This window comes from Leptodactylus fuscus, chromosome 2, assembly GCF_031893055.1.
Source record: "Leptodactylus fuscus isolate aLepFus1 chromosome 2, aLepFus1.hap2, whole genome shotgun sequence".
NCBI lineage: Eukaryota > Metazoa > Chordata > Amphibia > Anura > Leptodactylidae > Leptodactylus > Leptodactylus fuscus.
In genome coordinates, this window is record NC_134266.1 from 8,321,817 (window position 1) to 8,342,112 (window position 20,296).

Sequence of the window (20,296 nt, forward strand, 5' to 3'; positions counted from 1 at the left end):
TATATATCCGTGACGTATTCACCAGAGGGAACGTATGCGAGGTGCACGGGTGATAATAGGAGGGCAGCGCCGGACCAGCTCTTATATCAGGGCTGCGCCCACAGCACAGACATATAATCGGCAGTGCCTGTTCTACAGGAAACCAAACCCAGTGCACGCTGTCATCTCTAAGGCCGTATTCACACAGTGCACGCTGTCATCTCTTTTTCGAGGTCGAGGGTCTTCCATGACATGTAACATAAAGGCCGCTGCATGTGACACCAACGTCAGACACACAACTCCTAAACACCTGGTGAGGGCAGGACATGTAACTACACGGACGGTGCTCTAAAGTAATATCACATGACTCTGCAGCGCCCCCATCTCCTCAGTGTCTACTGGGGGCCATTACAATCTGCACCGGACTGCTGCCACTGCTCTGGAGTTAAGTTGTGTTGTATACTCCTGTCACAGCCAAAGCTGCAGTCACGATTCTGTGGCCAAGGTTTCCCCATCTGGTGATTTCACATTAGATGGCTACATCTCCCACAATGCACCGCAGCTCAGTATCCTCTGTGCACACCCCGACCAAAAGAAAGCTGTAAAGCGTGGCAGCTCTGCTCTATGAAGAAGAATTGTGAGCACAGCTCTGGGAGTGATTGGAGTATAAGGTGTATAGGTATGGTGTGCAGGCGCTGATCTATAGGCTCCAGATAGTCACTTATATAATGTGCTATTACATGGCAGACTTTATGTTACATGGCTATCTGTGTAATACGGGGCAGCTCGGGTAGAAGAAAATGGGAGTCACCCACAAAGGGGAGTCCTGATCAGGGAGGGGCCTTTAAAATGTCTTATTCCCTAATAATTCATATAGAGCAGGGTTGTCTTCATCCCTCTATTGCCTTACATGTTCTGCTTGCTGACTGTCTCCCTGGGTCAGACTCTACTGGCAGAGAACAGAGTGTGACAAGCTCAAGACAGTGAAGATATCCACATGACTGTGACTGATGAGATGTGACTAGGAGGTGGCTCTGGCCGGCTGTAATGTGGCGCCCCCTGCTGGCCACCCTCTGTGGTGTCCGGAGGTATCACCAGTGATAATAGGGACTGTGGTGCGGCCTTGTGTCTGGAGATACAGTGTTGGCTAAAAGTATTGGCCCCCCTGCAGTTCTGTCAGATAATCCTCGGTGTCCCCCAGATAATGATTACAAGCACAAACTCTTTGGTAATATCTTCATTTATTTTGCTTGCAATGAAAAAACACAAAAGAGAATGAAAAAAAAGTCACATCATTGATCATTTTACACAAAACTCCAGAACTGATGCGGACAGAAGTATTGGCGCCCTCAGCCTAATACTTGGTAGCACAACCTTTAGACACAATAACTGCGCACAACCGCTTCCAGTAACCAGCAATGAGTTTCTTACAAGGCTCTGCTGGAATCTTAGACCCTTCTTCTTTGGCTCCTGCTCGCGGTCCCCCCTGAGATGTGAAGGGGGCCTTCTCCAAACTGCCACCAAGAGATCTCTCCCCCTCCCCCACAGGTGTTCTATGGGATTCAGGGCTGGACTCATTGCTGCCACTTTACAAGTCTCCAGGGCTTTCTCTCACCACCATTTTCTAGTGCTGACCTGAAGTGTGTTTTGGGTCCTTGTCCTGCTGGAAGACCCCTGACCTCTGAGGGAGACCCCGCTTTCTCACACTGGGCCCTACATGATGCTGCACAATGTGTTGGTCGTCTTCAGACTTCATAATGCCATGCACACGGTCAAGCAGTCCAGTGCCAGAGGCAGCAAAGCAACCCCAAACCATCAGGGACCTCCGCCATGTCTGACTGTAGGGGGCGTCTTCTTCTCTTTGAAGGCCTCTTTTTCCCTGTAAACTCTATGTTGATGCCTTTTCCTACTTTTGTCTCCTCTGACCAGAGAACATTCTTCCAGAACGGTTTTGGCTTTCTCAGGTAAGTTTTGGCAAACTCCAGCCTGGCTTCTGTCTGTGGGTAAGAAGTGGGGTCTTCCGGGGTCTCCTACCATACAGTCCCTTCTCATTCAGACGCTGACGCTGGATAGTACGGGGTGACACTGTTGTACCCTCGGACTGCAGGGCAGCTTGGACTTGTTTGGATGTTAGTTGAGGTTCTTTATCCGCCATCCGCACAATCTTGCGGTGAAATCTCTGGTCAATGTTTCTTTCCCATCCACATCTAGGGAGGTTAGCCACAGTGCCATGGGCTTTACACTTCTTGATGACACTGCGCACGGTAGACACAGGAACATTCAGGTCTTTGGAGATGGACTTGTAGCCTTGAGATTGCTCAGGCTTACTCACAATTTTGCTTCTCAAGTCCTCAGACAGTTCTTTGGTCTTCTTTCTTTTCTCCATGATCAATGTGGTCACACAAGGACACAGGACAGAGGTGGAGTCAACTTTAATCCATTTCAACTGGCTGCAAGTGTGATTTAGTTATTGCCACCACCTGTTAGGTGCCTCAGGTAAGTAACAGGTGCTGTTAATTACACAAATTAGAGAAGCATCACATGATTTTTTAAACAGTGCCAATACTTTTGTCCATTCCCTTTTTTATGTTTGGTGTGGAATTATATCCAATTTGGCTTTTTGACAATTTTTTTTGTGGTTTTCCATTGAAGACAAATTAAATGAAGAAAATACCAAAGAGTTTGTGCTTGCAATCATTATCTGGAAGAACACGAGGATTATCTGACAGAATTGCAAGGGTGCCAATACTTTTGGCCAACACTGTATCAGCAGTGGTAATAGGGTCTGTGGTGCAGTCTTGTATCTGGAGGTATCACCAGGGGTGTGTGGCGCAGTCTTGTGTCCGGAGATATGGGCAGGTGGTGAATTATTTCTTTCTTTCTTTCAGTGACCATGACGAGCTCAGGAAAGGAAAACTCTCGGCTCAAGAGCTACAAGAACAAGTCGCTGAACCCAGATGAGATGCGACGAAGGCGAGAGGAGGAGGGGCTACAGCTGCGCAAACAGAAGAGAGAAGAGCAGGTGGGTGCGGGAGAATGTCAGGACTCCCCCCGGACTATCCCCTATTAACTTGGAATAACCAGAATAATCCTTTAAAGGGGTTTTCCAGAACTTCGATATTGGTGACCTGTCTTTAGGATAGATCATTAGTATATAATGGGTGGGGGTCCGAAGAGGTTGTGACTTCCGGATGCCCACTGTGGTCTTTTCTCATCTTGTAGGAGCGCTGCTTGGTATTGGAGCTTGGGCCCCATTCATCTGAGCGAGCTGAGGGTGTGTTACAATGTGTTAGTGAGAGGTTGTATGGGGTCAGATATGTGGCTTTATGTCCTGACCTCTTAGGCTGCGGTATACACCACATTATGTCACGTGAGCAACCCCCCTACTTCCATCGCATCGGGTCCTGTAACTGGCAGATGGACATGTCATTGTAGGAAGCTGATCCGTGATAAATATGTCCGGTCCCGGGGGCTGTTTACATTGCTGGGAATGTTTGGTGCAGGGGGCCGGCGCTGCTCAGGTATCAGTGTATGCAGGGAGCAGCTGCTGCTGTCAGTCATTGACCAGTGGAGGTCGGGGGATGGGACTGGACGTCACATGACGACTTACTGACTCATATTACTTATGGGGATTTTACTGACGGGATATTTCCTGTAGGTTTTACCTATTTATATAAAGATGATGGAAGCGAGGGTCCAGTGCCATGAAAGAGTTAATCCTCTAAACTACAACTCCCAGCGTGCAATGAGCTCTTGGGCCTAGTGGGAGTAGTTTTGCATTTATAACTGAATGTACAGACATGTGAGCAGGATTTCATGATTCGTGACCAGCGGAGGGCGCTGTACATGACTGATAGGCGAGCAGGAGACAGGACATGGCCGCCATTATAGAAACCGATCGGCTGCTTTGTCTTGCAGTTATTCAAAAGAAGAAATGTGGCGACCGCAGAAGAAGCGGCCGAGGACGACGTCATGTTTGACGCAAACTATCACGAATCACCGGCGAATAATATGGAGATGGCATCGGTAAGTGTAAGATCCGGCCCTTATGGGAATCTCCGCTAGGAAACGCTCATCGGACAGAGGACGGCGCAGAGGACGGCCACAAAGGGGTTAAACTGCTGATAGTATATAGGGATGTGTTTATAGTATTCAGCAGATTTTCTAGTTCTACATCTTCAGTATCTATGTGTTGTGTAGATCAGTATACGGCTGATACTGGAGTATACGGCTGATGCTGGAGTATACGGCTGATGCTGCTGGCTCCTGTACACGTCACATGGCCTTTGCTTTCCATAACCTGCACCTACAGCTCTGTCTTTCTTCCAGCAGAGCGGGGTGATCACGACGGACATGATCGACATGATCTTCTCCAATAATCCCGAGCAGCAGCTCGCCGCCACCCAGAAATTCAGAAAACTCCTGTCCAAAGGTAAGGCCGTGCGTTGTCTGCGCCGTGCAGAGCTGTAAAATACATCAGATAGTGTATAGAAGTGACGGCCGGGAATCCTGGATCAGCGGGAATCTGTGTCATGTGTAATGGCTGTCAGTCACCTGATAACATGGCTCCTCTCCTGCAGTCTGTATATCTGATAACATGGCGTCCTCTCCCTGCAGTCTGTATATCTGATAACGTGGCGTCCTCTCCTGCAGTCTGTATATCTGATAACATGGCGTCCTCTCCTGCAGTCTGTATATCTGATAACATGGCGTCCTCTCCCTGCAGTCTGTATATCTGATAACATGGCGTCCTCTCCCTGCAGTCTGTATATCTGATAACATGGCGTCCTCTCCCTGCAGTCTGTATATCTGATAACATGGCGTCCTCTCCCTGCAGTCTGTATATCTGATAACATGGCGTCCTCTCCCTGCAGTCTGTATATCTGATAACATGGCGTCCACTCCCTGCAGTCTGTATATCTGATAACATGGCGTCCTCTCCTGCAGTCTGTATATCTGATAACATGGCGTCCTCTCCCTGCAGTCTGTATATCTGATAACATGGCGTCCTCTCCCTGCAGTCTGTATATCTGATAACATGGCGTCCTCTCCCTGCAGTCTGTATATCTGATAACATGGCGTCCACTCCCTGCAGTCTGTATACCTGATAACATGGCGTCCTCTCCCTGCAGTCTGTATATCTGATAACATGGCGTCCTCTCCCTGCAGTCTGTATATCTGATAACATGACGTCCTCTCCCTGCAGTCTGTATATCTGATAACATGGCGTCCTCTCCTGCAGTCTGTATATCTGATAACATGGCGTCCTCTCCCTGCAGTCTGTATATCTGATAACATGGCGTCCTCTCCCTGCAGTCAGTATATCTGATAACATGGCGTCCTCTCCTGCAGTCTGTATATCTGATAACATGGCGTCCTCTCCCTGCAGTCTGTATACCTGATAACGTGGCGTCCTCTCCCTGTAGTCTGTATATCTGATAACATGGTGTCCTCTCCCTGCAGTCTGTATATCTGATAACGTGGCGTCCTCTCCCTGCAGTCTGTATATCTGATAACATGGCGTCCTCTCCCTGCAGTCTGTATATCTGATAACATGGCGTCCTCTCCCTGCAGTCTGTATATCTGATAACGTGGCGTCCTCTCCTGCAGTCTGTATATCTGATAACATGGCGTCCTCTCCCTGCAGTCTGTATATCTGATAACATGGCGTCCTCTCCCTGCAGTCTGTATATCTGATAACATGGCGTCCTCTCCCTGCAGTCTGTATATCTGATAACATGGCGTCCTCTCCCTGCAGTCAGTCACCTGATAACATGGCGTCCTCTCCCTGCAGTCTGTATATCTGATAACGTGGCGTCCTCTCCCTGCAGTCTGTATATCTGATAACATGGCGTCCTCTCCCTGCAGTCTGTATATCTGATAACATGGCGTCCTCTCCTGCAGTCAGTATATCTGATAACATGGCGTCCTCTCCCTGCAGTCTGTATATCTGATAACATGGCGTCCTCTCCCTGCAGTCTGTATATCTGATAACATGGCGTCCTCTCCTGCAGTCTGTATATCTGATAACATGGCGTCCTCTCCCTGCAGTCTGTATATCTGATAACATGGCGTCCTCTCCCTGCAGTCTGTATATCTGATAACATGGCGTCCACTCCCTGCAGTCTGTATATCTGATAACATGGCGTCCTCTCCAGCAGTCTGTATATCTGATAACATGGCGTCCTCTCCCTGCAGTCTGTATATCTGATAACATGGCGTCCTCTCCCTGCAGTCAGTATATCTGATAACATGGCGTCCTCTCCTGCAGTCTGTATATCTGATAACATGGCGTCCTCTCCCTGCAGTCTGTATACCTGATAACGTGGCGTCCTCTCCCTCAGTCTGTATATCTGATAACATGGCGTCCTCTCCCTGTAGTCTGTATATCTGATAACATGGTGTCCTCTCCCTGCAGTCTGTATATCTGATAACGTGGCGTCCTCTCCCTGCAGTCTGTATATCTGATAACATGGCGTCCTCTCCCTGCAGTCTGTATATCTGATAACATGGCGTCCTCTCCCTGCAGTCTGTATATCTGATAACATGGCGTCCTCTCCCTGCAGTCTGTATATCTGATAACATGGCGTCCTCTCCCTGCAGTCTGTATATCTGATAACATGGCGTCCTCTCCCTGCAGTCTGTATATCTGATAACATGGCGTCCTCTCCCTGCAGTCTGTATATCTGATAACATGGCGTCCACTCCCTGCAGTCTGTATATCTGATAACATGGCGTCCTCTCCCTGCAGTCTGTATATCTGATAACATGGCGTCCTCTCCCTGCAGTCTGTATATCTGATAACGTGGCGTCCTCTCCTGCAGTCTGTATATCTGATAACATGGCGTCCTCTCCCTGCAGTCTGTATATCTGATAACATGGCGTCCTCTCCCTGCAGTCTGTATATCTGATAACATGGCGTCCTCTCCCTGCAGTCTGTATATCTGATAACATGGCGTCCTCTCCCTGCAGTCAGTCACCTGATAACATGGCGTCCTCTCCCTGCAGTCTGTATATCTGATAACGTGGCGTCCTCTCCCTGCAGTCTGTATATCTGATAACATGGCGTCCTCTCCCTGCAGTCTGTATATCTGATAACATGGCGTCCTCTCCTGCAGTCAGTATATCTGATAACATGGCGTCCTCTCCCTGCAGTCTGTATATCTGATAACATGGCGTCCTCTCCCTGCAGTCTGTATATCTGATAACATGGCGTCCTCTCCTGCAGTCTGTATATCTGATAACATGGCGTCCTCTCCCTGCAGTCTGTATATCTGATAACATGGCGTCCTCTCCCTGCAGTCTGTATATCTGATAACATGGCGTCCACTCCCTGCAGTCTGTATATCTGATAACATGGCGTCCTCTCCAGCAGTCTGTATATCTGATAACATGGCGTCCTCTCCCTGCAGTCTGTATATCTGATAACATGGCGTCCTCTCCCTGCAGTCAGTATATCTGATAACATGGCGTCCTCTCCTGCAGTCTGTATATCTGATAACATGGCGTCCTCTCCCTGCAGTCTGTATACCTGATAACGTGGCGTCCTCTCCCTGTAGTCTGTATATCTGATAACATGGTGTCCTCTCCCTGCAGTCTGTATATCTGATAACGTGGCGTCCTCTCCCTGCAGTCTGTATATCTGATAACATGGCGTCCTCTCCCTGCAGTCTGTATATCTGATAACATGGCGTCCTCTCCCTGCAGTCTGTATATCTGATAACATGGCGTCCTCTCCCTGCAGTCTGTATATCTGATAACATGGCGTCCTCTCCCTGCAGTCTGTATATCTGATAACATGGCGTCCTCTCCCTGCAGTCTGTATATCTGATAACATGGCGTCCTCTCCCTGCAGTCTGTATATCTGATAACATGGCGTCCTCTCCCTGCAGTCTGTATATCTGATAACATGGCGTCCTCTCCCTCAGTCTGTATATCTGATAACATGGCGTCCACTCCCTGCAGTCTGTATATCTGATAACATGGCGTCCTCTCCTGCAGTCTGTATATCTGATAACATGGCGTCCTCTCCTGCAGTCTGTATATCTGATAACATGGCGTCCTCTCCCTGCAGTCTGTATATCTGATAACACGGCGTCCTCTCCTGCAGTCTGTATATCTGATAACATGGCGTCCTCTCCCTGCAGTCTGTATATCTGATAACACGGCGTCCTCTCCTGCAGTCTGTATATCTGATAACATGGCGTCCTCTCCTGCAGTCTGTATATCTGATAACATGGCGTCCTCTCCCTGCAGTCTGTATATCTGATAACATGGCGTCCTCTCCTGCAGTCTGTATATCTGATAACATGGCGTCCTCTCCTGCAGTCTGTATATCTGATAACATGGCGTCCTCTCCTGCAGTCTGTATATCTGATAACATGGCGTCCTCTCCCTGCAGTCTGTATATCTGATAACACGGCGTCCTCTCCTGCAGTCTGTATATCTGATAACATGGCGTCCTCTCCCTGCAGTCTGTATATCTGATAACACGGCGTCCTCTCCTGCAGTCTGTATATCTGATAACATGGCGTCCTCTCCTGCAGTCTGTATATCTGATAACATGGCGTCCTCTCCCTGCAGTCTGTATATCTGATAACATGGCGTCCTCTCCCTGCAGTCTGTATATCTGATAACATGGCGTCCTCTCCCTGCAGTCTGTATATCTGATAACATGGCGTCCTCTCCCATAATCCTGACTTCTTACCGTTTTGTTTCCGCAGAGCCAAACCCCCCGATAGATGAAGTGATCGGGACATCTGGGGTGGTTGCCCGATTTGTGGAGTTCCTGAAGAGGAAAGAGAACTGCACATTACAGGTGGGGGAGGCGCTGTCTGTGGTAGGTGTCATGGCCGGCAGTGTTCACACGTCACATCATGGGATCTTCTTGTCTCGTGCAGTTTGAAGCAGCCTGGGTGCTAACAAACATCGCCTCAGGGAACTCCCTGCAGACCCGGATCGTCATCCAGGCGGGGGCCGTGCCCATCTTCATAGAGCTGCTGAGCTCAGAGTTTGAGGACGTGCAGGAGCAGGTAACGGAGCGGACTAGACCCCCCATCCCCCTCCTCCTGTACATTGACTTGTCATTACTATATCTGGGTGTTTCTTCTGCAGGCGGTTTGGGCTCTGGGGAACATCGCTGGAGACAGCACCGTGTGCAGAGACTACGTGCTGGACTGTAACATCCTGCCCCCCCTCTTACAGTGAGTACCCCACATCACCCGCCATCATCCACTCAGGGGATCCCCAGTTCTCAATGTTTATTACGCCCCGTATATGACCTGTCTGATTTACAATCTTGCAATCATTTATCGGCATGTTAGTGGGGGCCTGGTGACCTACGGAAGACAATCTGCAGGTTTGGGCCCTATTAGAGGAGATGATGTTTTTTTAACAAGCGCTGATTGGTGCAAAATTTCCAAATCTATACTCGTTCTGTGATGTCTGGTTACACAGGCCCGTGCTCATCCTCCCTCCTTGTATGTCATTGTTTGCCGGCCGCTCAGCCCCCAATGTATGAGCAAACACCCCAGAGCCCTTCATGTATCGGCCTCCCATATAATAGACTGATGATTTGGGAATTTTTTAGGTTACTTTCAAAACAGAACCGCCTCACGATGACCCGGAACGCTGTCTGGGCCCTCTCTAACCTGTGCCGAGGGAAGAATCCTCCTCCGGAGTTTGCCAAGGTGAGGGGCATTAATACGGGGTGCTCACTAATATTCCCTCTTGTTGGGGGTCTCACTGATCTGATCTCATGTCATCGCTTCGTTCTCCATGTCAGGTCTCCCCGTGTCTGAACGTGCTGTCCTGGCTGCTCTTTGTTAGTGACACGGACGTCCTCGCCGACGCCTGCTGGGCCCTCTCCTACCTGTCCGATGGGCCAAATGATAAAATCCAGGCGGTGATTGATGCTGGAGTGTGCAGACGACTGGTGGAGCTCTTACTGTAAGATATAGCGCATGTGACCCATCTTATTATTCTCCTCAGGCTGCGAGATTTGTCAGATATTGTCCTGATACGTTTAAGTGCTAGATTTAAGAATATATTTCCAGATAGTCCGGTGCACCCGCAGGACCAGGATCTCGCCAGCAAGACCACCACTAGATATCACAGTGATAAGCGGCGCCGTCTGGTCTGTAACCTTCTGCTTCTTTCCTTTCAGGCACAGCGACTATAAAGTGGTGTCACCCGCCCTGAGAGCCGTTGGGAACATTGTCACCGGAGATGACGTTCAGACACAGGTTTGTGAAGTTTGATGACCTCAGTATTGCGTCCCTGAAGTGCATTGTCTGTATGAATGGAGGTTGAGCTGCAGTACCAGACACAGCCACAAGGGCAAGCAGATCCGTTTTACTAATTATGGACAGGCCCTCCAATAAGAAGACTAAGGGACTGCCAACAGCCATTGGATATACACGAAATCTAGGTTGTGAGGGAGTCAGACCCATCAACACGAATGTGTCTATAGAATAACATCAGCCTAGGAGAGATCATAGCCCACCCTGGATAGGATTGGTAACATCATGGTGACTGGAGGTGGGGTAAATGGTGTGCAGGTCATCTGATTGCACCGATAAGAGGCCGTAAGAAGAGGGAGAGAGTGCACGTGCTAAGTAATACCCAGCCACATGTGAACAGAGCCTTAGATAAGAATGGCACAGCATAGACTAGGTGCTGCCCTCTAGTGTATAGGTGAGTGCACAGCATTAAGTAGGTGCTGCCCCCTAGTGTATAGGTGAGTGCACAGTATTAAGTAGGTTCAGCCCCCTAGTGTATAGGTGAGTGCACAGCATAGACTAGGTGCTGCCCTCTAGTGTATAGGTGAGTGCACAGCATTAAGTAGGTTCAGCCCCCTAGTGTATAGGTGAGTGCACAGCATAGACTAGGTGCTGCCCTCTAGTGTATAGGAGAGTGCACAGCATTAAGTAGGTGCTGCCCCCTAGTGTATAGGTGAGTGCACAGCATTAAGTAGGTGCTGCCCTCTAGTGTATAGGAGAGTGCACAGCATTAAGTAGGTGCTGCCCCCTAGTGTATAGGTGAGTGCACAGCATTAAGTAGGTGCTGCCCCCTAGTGTATAGGTGAGTGCACAGCATAGACTAGGTGCTGCCCTCTAGTGTATAGGAGAGTGCACAGCATTAAGTAGGTTCAGCCCCCTAGTGTATAGGAGAGTGCACAGCATTAAGTAGGTTCAGCCCCCTAGTGTATAGGTGAGTGCACAGTATTAAGTAGGTTCAGCCCCCTAGTGTATAGGTGAGTGCACAGCATTGAGTAGGTGCTGCCCCCTAGTGTATAGGTGAGTGCACAGCATTGAGTAGGTGCTGCCCCCTAGTGTATAGGTGAGTGCACAGCATTGAGTAGGTGCTGCCCCCTAGTGTATAGGTGAGTGCACAGCATTAGGTAGGTTCAGCCCCCTAGTGTATAGGTGAGTGCACAGCATTAAGTAGGTTCTGCCCCCTAGTGTATAGGTGAGTGCACAGCATAGACTAGGTGCTGCCCCCTAGTGTATAGGTGAGTGCACAGCATTGAGTAGGTGCTGCCCCCTAGTGTATAGGTGAGTGCACAGCATTGAGTAGGTGCTGCCCCCTAGTGTATAGGTGAGTGCACAGCATTGAGTAGGTGCTGCCCCCTAGTGTATAGGTGAGTGCACAGCATTAAGTAGGTTCTGCCCCCTAGTGTATAGGTGAGTGCACAGCATTGAGTAGGTGCTGCCCCCTAGTGTATAGGTGAGTGCACAGCATTGAGTAGGTGCTGCCCCCTAGTGTATAGGTGAGTGCACAGCATGCAGCTCTCGCTGACGTCTTGTAGACTTTGTCCGGTGACTTAGGAGTCTTTTCCTTGACCCCCCCCCCCCCCCCAGGTCATCCTGAATTGTTCAGCTCTGCAGAGTCTTCTCCAGTTACTGAGCAGCCCCAAGGAGTCCATCAAGAAGGAGGCGTGCTGGACGATATCCAACATCACAGCCGGGAACCGGGCTCAGATCCAGGTAATGTCCTCCTGCCATTCACAGCTCCTTGTGTGTCAGGGAAGTCCATTAACCCCGTCCTTGCCGCCATCCGTCTACACCTCAGTGCACTGAGGAAAAGCTGCTGAACTTAAGATCTGGGGCCAAATAATAAATCTCTGCCTGTATCCGCTCATGTAGATTTACACGGCAACTTACCACAATTATCTGGCATAAATTATAAAATGACGCATCAAATTGTAATACAGGTTAACCCTTTGTCTTCTCTCTCCACAGACCGTGATTGAAGCCGATATCTTCCCCGCTCTCATTAACATCTTGCAGACAGCCGAGTTCAGGACCCGGAAGGAAGCAGCGTGGGCCATTACAAACGCCACATCCGGGGGCTCGGCAGAGCAGATAAAGTAGGGCTCTGCTTACTGTGTGGACTAGTTACAGGGGCCGTTATAGTCACATATATACATAGGTGGTAGAGGGGACCGTGCAAAATAAGGAGATTCAGTAGGTGCCCCCGGTAATCCTGCACCCGCTCTGCACCCTGCCCCTCAAGGCACCTGCTTTAAGGGCAACCTGACATTTTGCAATATCTTTACCTCCATCTTTTCTTGTGTGTGTCAGATACCTGGTCGATCTGGGCTGCATCAAACCGCTCTGCGACCTTCTTACCGTCATGGACTCCAAGATCGTGCAGGTGGCTTTAAATGGCTTAGAAAATATCCTGAGACTGGGCGAGCAGGAATCCAAGAGGAGCGGATCAGGCATCAACCCCTACTGCGCTCTCATCGAGGAAGCCTATGGTAAGGCTCACCAATCTACAGTGCTGTGCAAAAGTATTAGGCATGTGTGGGGACAACATTGCTAAGTAAGAATGCTTCCAGTAGTAAAAGGGTTAATAGTTTATTTTATGACGTTCTCTTTTCTTCATTCACAAAAATAAACCATTAACCCTTCTGTTTCTGGAAGTATTTTTCTACACGTGCCTTAAACTTTTGCACATTCCTGTATCTTGTCCTATTCTCCAGTCGCATCCAGAGCTGCATGATCAAGAATTCACAGTGATTATCTGGCATTAGAGCTGCCCCATAAACTGAACAAGTCCAGTGATTCCTCTTGGTAGATCCATTTTCTTCCCATCTGTGCTGCATTGCATTGCGGGGGATGTGGTGATTTCCTTTTTTTAGGTTTGGGATCTCCTATCCATAGGAAATGTTTGTATATTTGGGGTCTGGCCCAATGAGACTCATCACGTGACCGATCGCGAGAATGTGACCGTACACTATGGGACGGAGAGAGAGAGCGCCAAATACAGCAGTCACATAGGAGACAATGGAGTCGTAGTCATGTGATTGCGTCCGCGCCATTCACAGACCAGGCACTGGGCCACATTCTTGTGATGTTTGGCAGTCACACCCTGAGCCGTCAGATCCGTATAAACTATGGAGAGGGAAATAGTTACTGAGAAACCCTACTAACACTACGGCGCAGTATACACTGAGCCAGCAGGGGGCGACAGTAACTGTAAGTTCACAGTCCGCAGGAGACATTGTATTCAGATCAATGGATGAAATGATCAGTCAGTCTAAGGCTAGATCCTCACCTGGTGGATTGGCTTCTGTACTTGTCATGTGACCGTTCTGCCATCTGTGCACCCTCCCTAAGTGGGCCGGGACTGTGGTTGGGCGGCATGTATGATATCCGTGTACCTCCATGACCTGAAAGCACACAGGTATAGGACCCAGGCCTGTGTATGACACCATTACAATACAGCTGTAGAGAATATCTCTGGGTGTAATAGCGTGGTCTGACCAGGAGCAGCGCTCTTACCTCTCTGTGTCCTTCTCCCCTGTCCAGGCCTAGACAAGATCGAGTTCCTGCAGAGCCACGAGAACCAGGAGATCTACCAGAAGGCCTTTGACCTGATTGAGCATTACTTTGGCACTGAGGATGAAGACAGCAGTATTGCCCCCCAGGTGGACCTCAGCCAGCAGCAGTACATCTTCCAGCAGCGGGAGGCTCCCATGGAGAGATTCCAGCTGTAACCAGATCCGCAGCATGCCACCCAGCGAGATCTCCATCATCCCCCTCCATCGTCTGCCACCGCCGCGTGCGCAGTTTCCTCTTCCCGCTCCGTCGCCCTTCTTTCTTTCCTCCCCTTCCCCTCAGTATTCTCTTTTTAGTTTGTGCCCTTCCCCCTCTTTACTTTCCCCTCCGCACTGTGCACTCTTCTCTTCTCGTGTCCTCTTTGACATTTGGCGCTGTCAGTCGAGCCGGGAGGTCTTTTCTCCCACCCCCACCCAAGCCTCTGCCTACGCCATGACAAGATGGCGTCCCCCATCCGATTGCTTTTAACATATCTCCATTTCCACCTCCGACTTTACAAGGACGCAGCAACAAAAGGAAAGTCCAGACCAACCGCCTACACGTGACAGTAGCGACAAAGAAGGCCCTGGACCCCGCAGACTGGGACAAGACACGGGCCCTCCCATACAAGCTGTCAGACCTGAACGTCACAGAGGGACGAGCTAGAGACTTAGAAACCAGGCCGAGACACCCCGGGGTTGGAACTCCTGCACCCGGAGCCGGGATCGGCCGCTCACTACTGACCATCGCCCCCTCCCCCCCCCTTGGACAGGTGGTTCAGCCCTCACCATGATCTTCAGGCTGCCTTGATTTTTTTTTTTTTTTTTTTCGTTTTGCTACTTAACATTTTTGTGTCTCTCCCCTCGGACCCCCTTGAGACTGTGGACGGCCGCTGTCCTTACTTTCTCCTCCCAGAGACACGACGGACATTGAAATTCTTTTGTGGAGACTTTTCTAGTGACTCTTTAAATTAAAAAACGTGAAAAAAAAATGACAAAAAAAAACAGCTCCCCTCCTCTCCGTCCCTTTAAACCGACCTCCAAACACAAAAACAAGAAAAAAAAAAATGTGATGGGACTGAATCTTTTGCCGCACGCCATGGACGCCGCTTCAGGTCTTCGCGGGCAAAGTCGTCTCCTCCTCCTCATCTGTCTGGTTTACAAAGAGAAGCCGCTGTAGGTTAGAGTATATATATATTTTTATTTTACGTTGATGCAGCAATTTTTTCTTTGCTGTGTAAATTATTGCATTATTTTAATGTAAAACATTTGTTTATTGTTCCCGAGGCCATTTTACAGGTCACAGGGCGGTGACACTATAGAGATCGATAGCGAGCATGTCCCTGACCGGACGCTCCGCTCGTCCTCACGGGTCTGGTGCATTTTTCTGGATTTGCCACAATGATTAAACCATGCTCATTTCTCTCCAGTCCGTATCTGTCTAGAGCATAAAGCGCGCACGCACGTAGACGCCAGCCTAGCCGCACGCCGATAGCACAAGGCCGCAGGGTGTAGAGGGGGTAGGTCTGTCCCCGAGGATCAGTCTCCAGGTTTAGGCCTCATGAGCGTTGTCCGGTGCTCTGTGTGATTATCACACCTCGCACACGACCCTTTCACTTCACAGCGGTGAGCCCGGGGTAATCTATATTGTGGTCCGGGCTCACTGAAGAAAGTGAATGGGTCCGTGCAGGCCGAGGCAGCACGCGGAGAGTGCACATGATCATAGCCTGTATCTGATGAGTTGCATACACTTTGCTTTCTACAGTATATCATGCTTTATACTCCTGTCACATCCAGAGCTGCAATCAATTCACAGTGCAGGAGCAGTGCAGCCTTCACCCAACAGGGGGCAGCAGTGTACAGTGCAGTGGGTAAGATGTTAAGTAATACAGGATCAGTACGCGACGTGCCCATTAGAAGGGATGGCGGGTGAACGTGCGGGCCTCTCCTGTCCTCCACGTATCACCGCTTCATTGGGTGGCCGCACCACTTACTGTCATGCACAGTCAGCCAGCTCCCACTATCAAGACCTGGGGATCATGGGTAATAATAAAAGGGCTGCACAAGTACCCCGTGCCCCACCCCTCCCAATCTGTGTGTGTATGTGTATATATATATATATATATATATATATATATATATATATATATATATATATATATATACAAGTCATATGTCCTTGTGCTCAAGGAGTAGCATCTGAGTGCCGGGAAAATGCAGGACAGATATAGAAATCATCCAGAACCAGCAGGGGATGCGTGTTATCTACAGAGCTCAGAGAATGGCTATTACCTGCGAGTGCCTGGAGCTGTATTATCTATAGTAAGAGAAACTGCAGGGACATATAGAAGGCAAGGTCATATATATAGGGTAATTCTGTGGGTGACCCCCAAACCAGGAACAGCTACTGAGTGATCTCCTGTATTATACTCCAGAGCTGCGCTCACTATTCTGCTGGTCACTGTGTACATACATTACTTATCCTGTATTATACTCCAGAGCTGCGCTCACTATTCTGCTGGTGCAGTCACTGTATACATACATTACATTACTTATCCTGTATTATACTCCAGAGCTGCGCTCACTATTCTGCTGGTACAGTCACTGTGCACATACATTACATTACTTATCCTGTATTATACTCCAGAGCTGCACTCACTATTCTGCTGGTGCAGTCACTGTGTACATACATTACTTATCCTGTATTATACTCCAGAGCTGCGCTCACTATTCTGCTGTTTGAGACACTGGGGCACATTTATTAAGCTGCCATGCCAGTTTTGTGGCATAAACTGTTGCAAGCCTTTTTACACTGCCCTCACCACTTAGCTTAAGTACATAAGCTACAAGGCAGCAACATACAGTTCACCAGCAGAATAGTGAGCGCAGCTCTGGGGTATAATACAGAATAAGTAATGTAATGTATGTACACAGTGACTGTACCAGCAGAATAGTGAGCGCAGCTCTGGGGTATAATACAGAATAAGTAATGTAATGTATGTACACAGTGACTGTACCAGCAGAATAGTGAGCGCAGCTCTGGGGTATAATACAGGATGAGTAATGTAATGTATGTACACAGTGACTGCACCAGCAGAATAGTGAGCGCAGCTCTGGAGTATAATACAGGATGAGTAATGTAATGTATGTACACAGTGACTGCACCAGCAGAATAGTGAGCGCAGCTCTGGGGTATAATACAGGATGAGTAATGTGATGTATGTACACAGTGACTGCACCAGCAGAATAGTGAGCGCAGCTCTGGAGTATAATACAGGATAAGTAATGTAATGTATGTACACAGTGACTGCACCAGCAGAATAGTGAGCGCAGCTCTGGAGTATAATACAGGATGAGTAATGTAATGTATGTACACAGTGACTGCACCAGCAGAATAGTGAGCTCAGCTCTGGAGTATAATACAGGATGAGTAATGTGATGTATGTACACAGTGACTGCACCAGCAGAATAGTGAGCGCAGCTCTGGAGTATAATGCAGGATGAGTAATGTGATGTATGTACACAGTGACTGCACCAGCAGAATAGTGAGCGCAGCTCTGGGGTATAATGCAGGATGAGTAATGTGATGTATGTACACAGTGACTGCACCAGCAGAATAGTGAGCGCAGCTCTGGAGTATAATGCAGGATGAGTAATGTAATGTATGTACACAGTGACTGTACCAGCAGAATAGTGAGCGCAGCTCTGGAGTATAATACAGGATGAGTAATGTAATGTATGTACACAGTGACTGTACCAGCAGAATAGTGAGCGCAGCTCTGGGGTATAATACAGGATGAGTAATGTAATGTATGTACACAGTGACTGCACCAGCAGAATAGTGAGCGCAGCTCTGGAGTATAATACAGGATGAGTAATGTAATGTATGTACACAGTGACTGCACCAGCAGAATAGTGAGCGCAGCTCTGGGGTATAATACAGGATGAGTAATGTGATGTATGTACACAGTGACTGCACCAGCAGAATAGTGAGCGCAGCTCTGGAGTATAATACAGGATGAGTAATGTAATGTATGTACACAGTGACTGTACCAGCAGAATAGTGAGCGCAGCTCTGGAGTATAATACAGGATGAGTAATGTGATGTATGTACACAGTGACTGCACCAGCAGAATAGTGAGCGCAGCTCTGGAGTATAATACAGGATAAGTAATGTAATGTATGTACACAGTGACTGCACCAGCAGAATAGTGAGCGCAGCTCTGGGGTATAATGCAGGATAAGTAATGTAATGTATGTACACAGTGACTGTACCAGCAGAATAGTGAGCGCAGCTCTGGGGTATAATACAGGATGAGTAATGTAATGTATGTACACAGTGACTGCACCAGCAGAATAGTGAGCGCAGCTCTGGAGTATAATACAGGATAAGTAATGTAATGTATGTACACAGTGACTGCACCAGCAGAATAGTGAGCTCAGCTCTGGAGTATAATACAGGATGTGTTTTCTGGGATCATCAGGTATATAGCAGCAGATTATATGACACATGTCGCGGCTTTGTTCCCACCACGGCCCCTTCCTCACTCCCTCTATCCAGGACCAGACCAGGAGACGGCTCCCTCTCAAGCAATAAGGCCCTGGTCAGATCTCGCACTCGGCCAAGGACACGTCCGCACCTCTTATTTATTGCGTTTTTCTTCTTTAGTGCCACAGACTGTACAGGTGTCGCAGACCCTTCGCTCGCCGTTTCTCCATTTTTCCGTCTTGTCATTTTTACCTGTTGAAACTTGAGTAACTTGACTTTTTTATCAGGAGCCAAACTATAAGGCCAAGCGCATTGGACTGGGCGGAGAAGAGCCCGGAGCCCTGCACGACGGGGAGATCGTGGCCGCAATCCTCCTTACCTTGACTGCACTTTCAAGCTCTTTTCGGACTGGACGCTCGTCCTTTCTTTGGGGGGGACTGATCTGTAATTTAAGTTTTTTTTTTTGTTTGTTTTTGTTTTTTTTTGGTTTAGAATTGGGACAGATTTTCCGTTGGACACAACTTCCAAAGTTCTGCTTTTAAAGCTGCAGTGTGCGGTACATAACACATCGCCCGACGGGCATTAACCCTTTGGCTGCTGAGGTCACAATGAAGTGATGTGTCCGTATAATTTCAAGGGATTCTCCGCTATCGCTGCCCACAGATGATCAGATCAGATTGCACCAATCGTTGCAAGACCTACAAGCAACAAAGTGAATAGAAGGGGTTACTCTCCACTGGAACAGAGGTTAGATAGACGTGGTTGCGTTGTGTTAAAAACAGCGCCACACGGGGTCAAAGGTTATGTTTGATATTCCTTAAAGAGGACCTTTCACCATATCCGGGCACAGGCAGTTCTATATACTGCCAGAAAGCTGACAGTGCCCTGAATTCAGCGCACTGTCGGCTTTCCCGATCTGTGCCCGGTGTGAAGAGCTTACGGTCCGGTACCGTAGCTCTTCTATGGTCAGAAGGGCGTTTCTGACCATTAGCCAGAGACGTCCTTCTGCCTCGCGGCGCCTATCGCGCTGTGCTGTGGAGCCGGGAGGAACGCCCCCTCCCTCTGCTCACACAGCTTGTCCGTAGACGAGCATTATCAGGAGAGGGAGGGGGCGTTCCTCCCCGCTCCACAGCACAGCGCGATTGGCGCCGCGAGGCAGAAGGACGTCTCTGGCTAATGGTCAGAAACGCCCTTCTGACTGTAAAGCGCTACGGTACCGGGACCAATAGCGCTTTACACCGGGCACAGATCGGGAAAGCCGACAGTGCGCTGAATTCAGCGCACTGTCAGCTTTCTGGCAGTATATAACACTGCCTGTGCCCAGATATGGTGAAAGGTCCTCTTTAAATAGAAGTGACCTGCAATACCACATACAACCTGTTGACAGATGTGGCGCTATAACCTTGGACAAACCCTGCAGAGGGGGAGTTTAAGGCAAAAATTGCTCCTTTCCCCGGGGTCAGCCTGACACTATTGTGTCACAAACTGCGAGGAATCTCCAGCAGGGGGCGCCTTAGAGTTCCCATTACATGTTCCAATTGCATACGCGGATGGCAGCCAGCATTTCATCATCCATTTGACTTCAGTGTTATGCCTCACAATGTCTCTAATATGTTACACGCTGCAGCCCCCCCCCCCCCCCCCCATATAGTCTTGTGTCCCCCCCAAATCTACAGACAGTAAACAAGTGGGCCCTCATATGACAGAGCAGCCCCTGACTACAAATCAGGTTGTTTGTGGTCTGTAAGCATGGAGACGCACAGTGGTGACGCATAAAGTTTATTCAAAACTATTTACAAAGTTGCAAAATTTAACAAGTGTTCCATTGTCCTCAGCAGTCGAGGGGTTAAGCAGCCCCACCGCGGGCGCCGATCGGCCTCTTACGTTGCTCTCATTTCCTGTGTGGGTCGCAGATGCGATTTCTTTCCATTGTTACAATCCCGGAACTTTGGAAGGAGAAATTATTTTTATTTTCTTTTTATTGAAGAATAAAAAATTCTTTT

The 20,296-nt window shown here is 48.8% G+C and overlaps 1 protein-coding gene across 2 annotated transcripts in view; it reads left to right on the top strand.

Moving 5' to 3' along the window:
- Positions 1–15,935, top strand: part of KPNA1 (karyopherin subunit alpha 1) — a 28,416-nt gene extending 12,481 nt beyond the window's left edge. Inside the window, exons 2-14 of one of the 2 annotated variants that reach the window (XM_075263325.1) lie at positions 2,868–3,001; positions 3,898–4,005; positions 4,309–4,411; positions 8,703–8,797; positions 8,880–9,011; positions 9,094–9,182; positions 9,569–9,668; positions 9,764–9,927; positions 10,145–10,223; positions 11,841–11,966; positions 12,222–12,349; positions 12,564–12,742; positions 13,797–15,935. In XM_075263325.1, coding sequence (XP_075119426.1) covers positions 2,873–3,001; positions 3,898–4,005; positions 4,309–4,411; positions 8,703–8,797; positions 8,880–9,011; positions 9,094–9,182; positions 9,569–9,668; positions 9,764–9,927; positions 10,145–10,223; positions 11,841–11,966; positions 12,222–12,349; positions 12,564–12,742; positions 13,797–13,984 — 1,620 coding nt within the window. In that variant the 5' untranslated portion in view covers positions 2,868–2,872 and the 3' untranslated portion in view covers positions 13,985–15,935. The remainder of the gene's footprint in view (positions 1–2,867; positions 3,002–3,897; positions 4,006–4,308; positions 4,412–8,702; positions 8,798–8,879; positions 9,012–9,093; positions 9,183–9,568; positions 9,669–9,763; positions 9,928–10,144; positions 10,224–11,840; positions 11,967–12,221; positions 12,350–12,563; positions 12,743–13,796) is intronic. The other variant, XM_075263326.1, reaches the window with a different exon arrangement.
- The last annotated feature ends 4,361 nt before the right edge of the window (positions 15,936–20,296 follow it).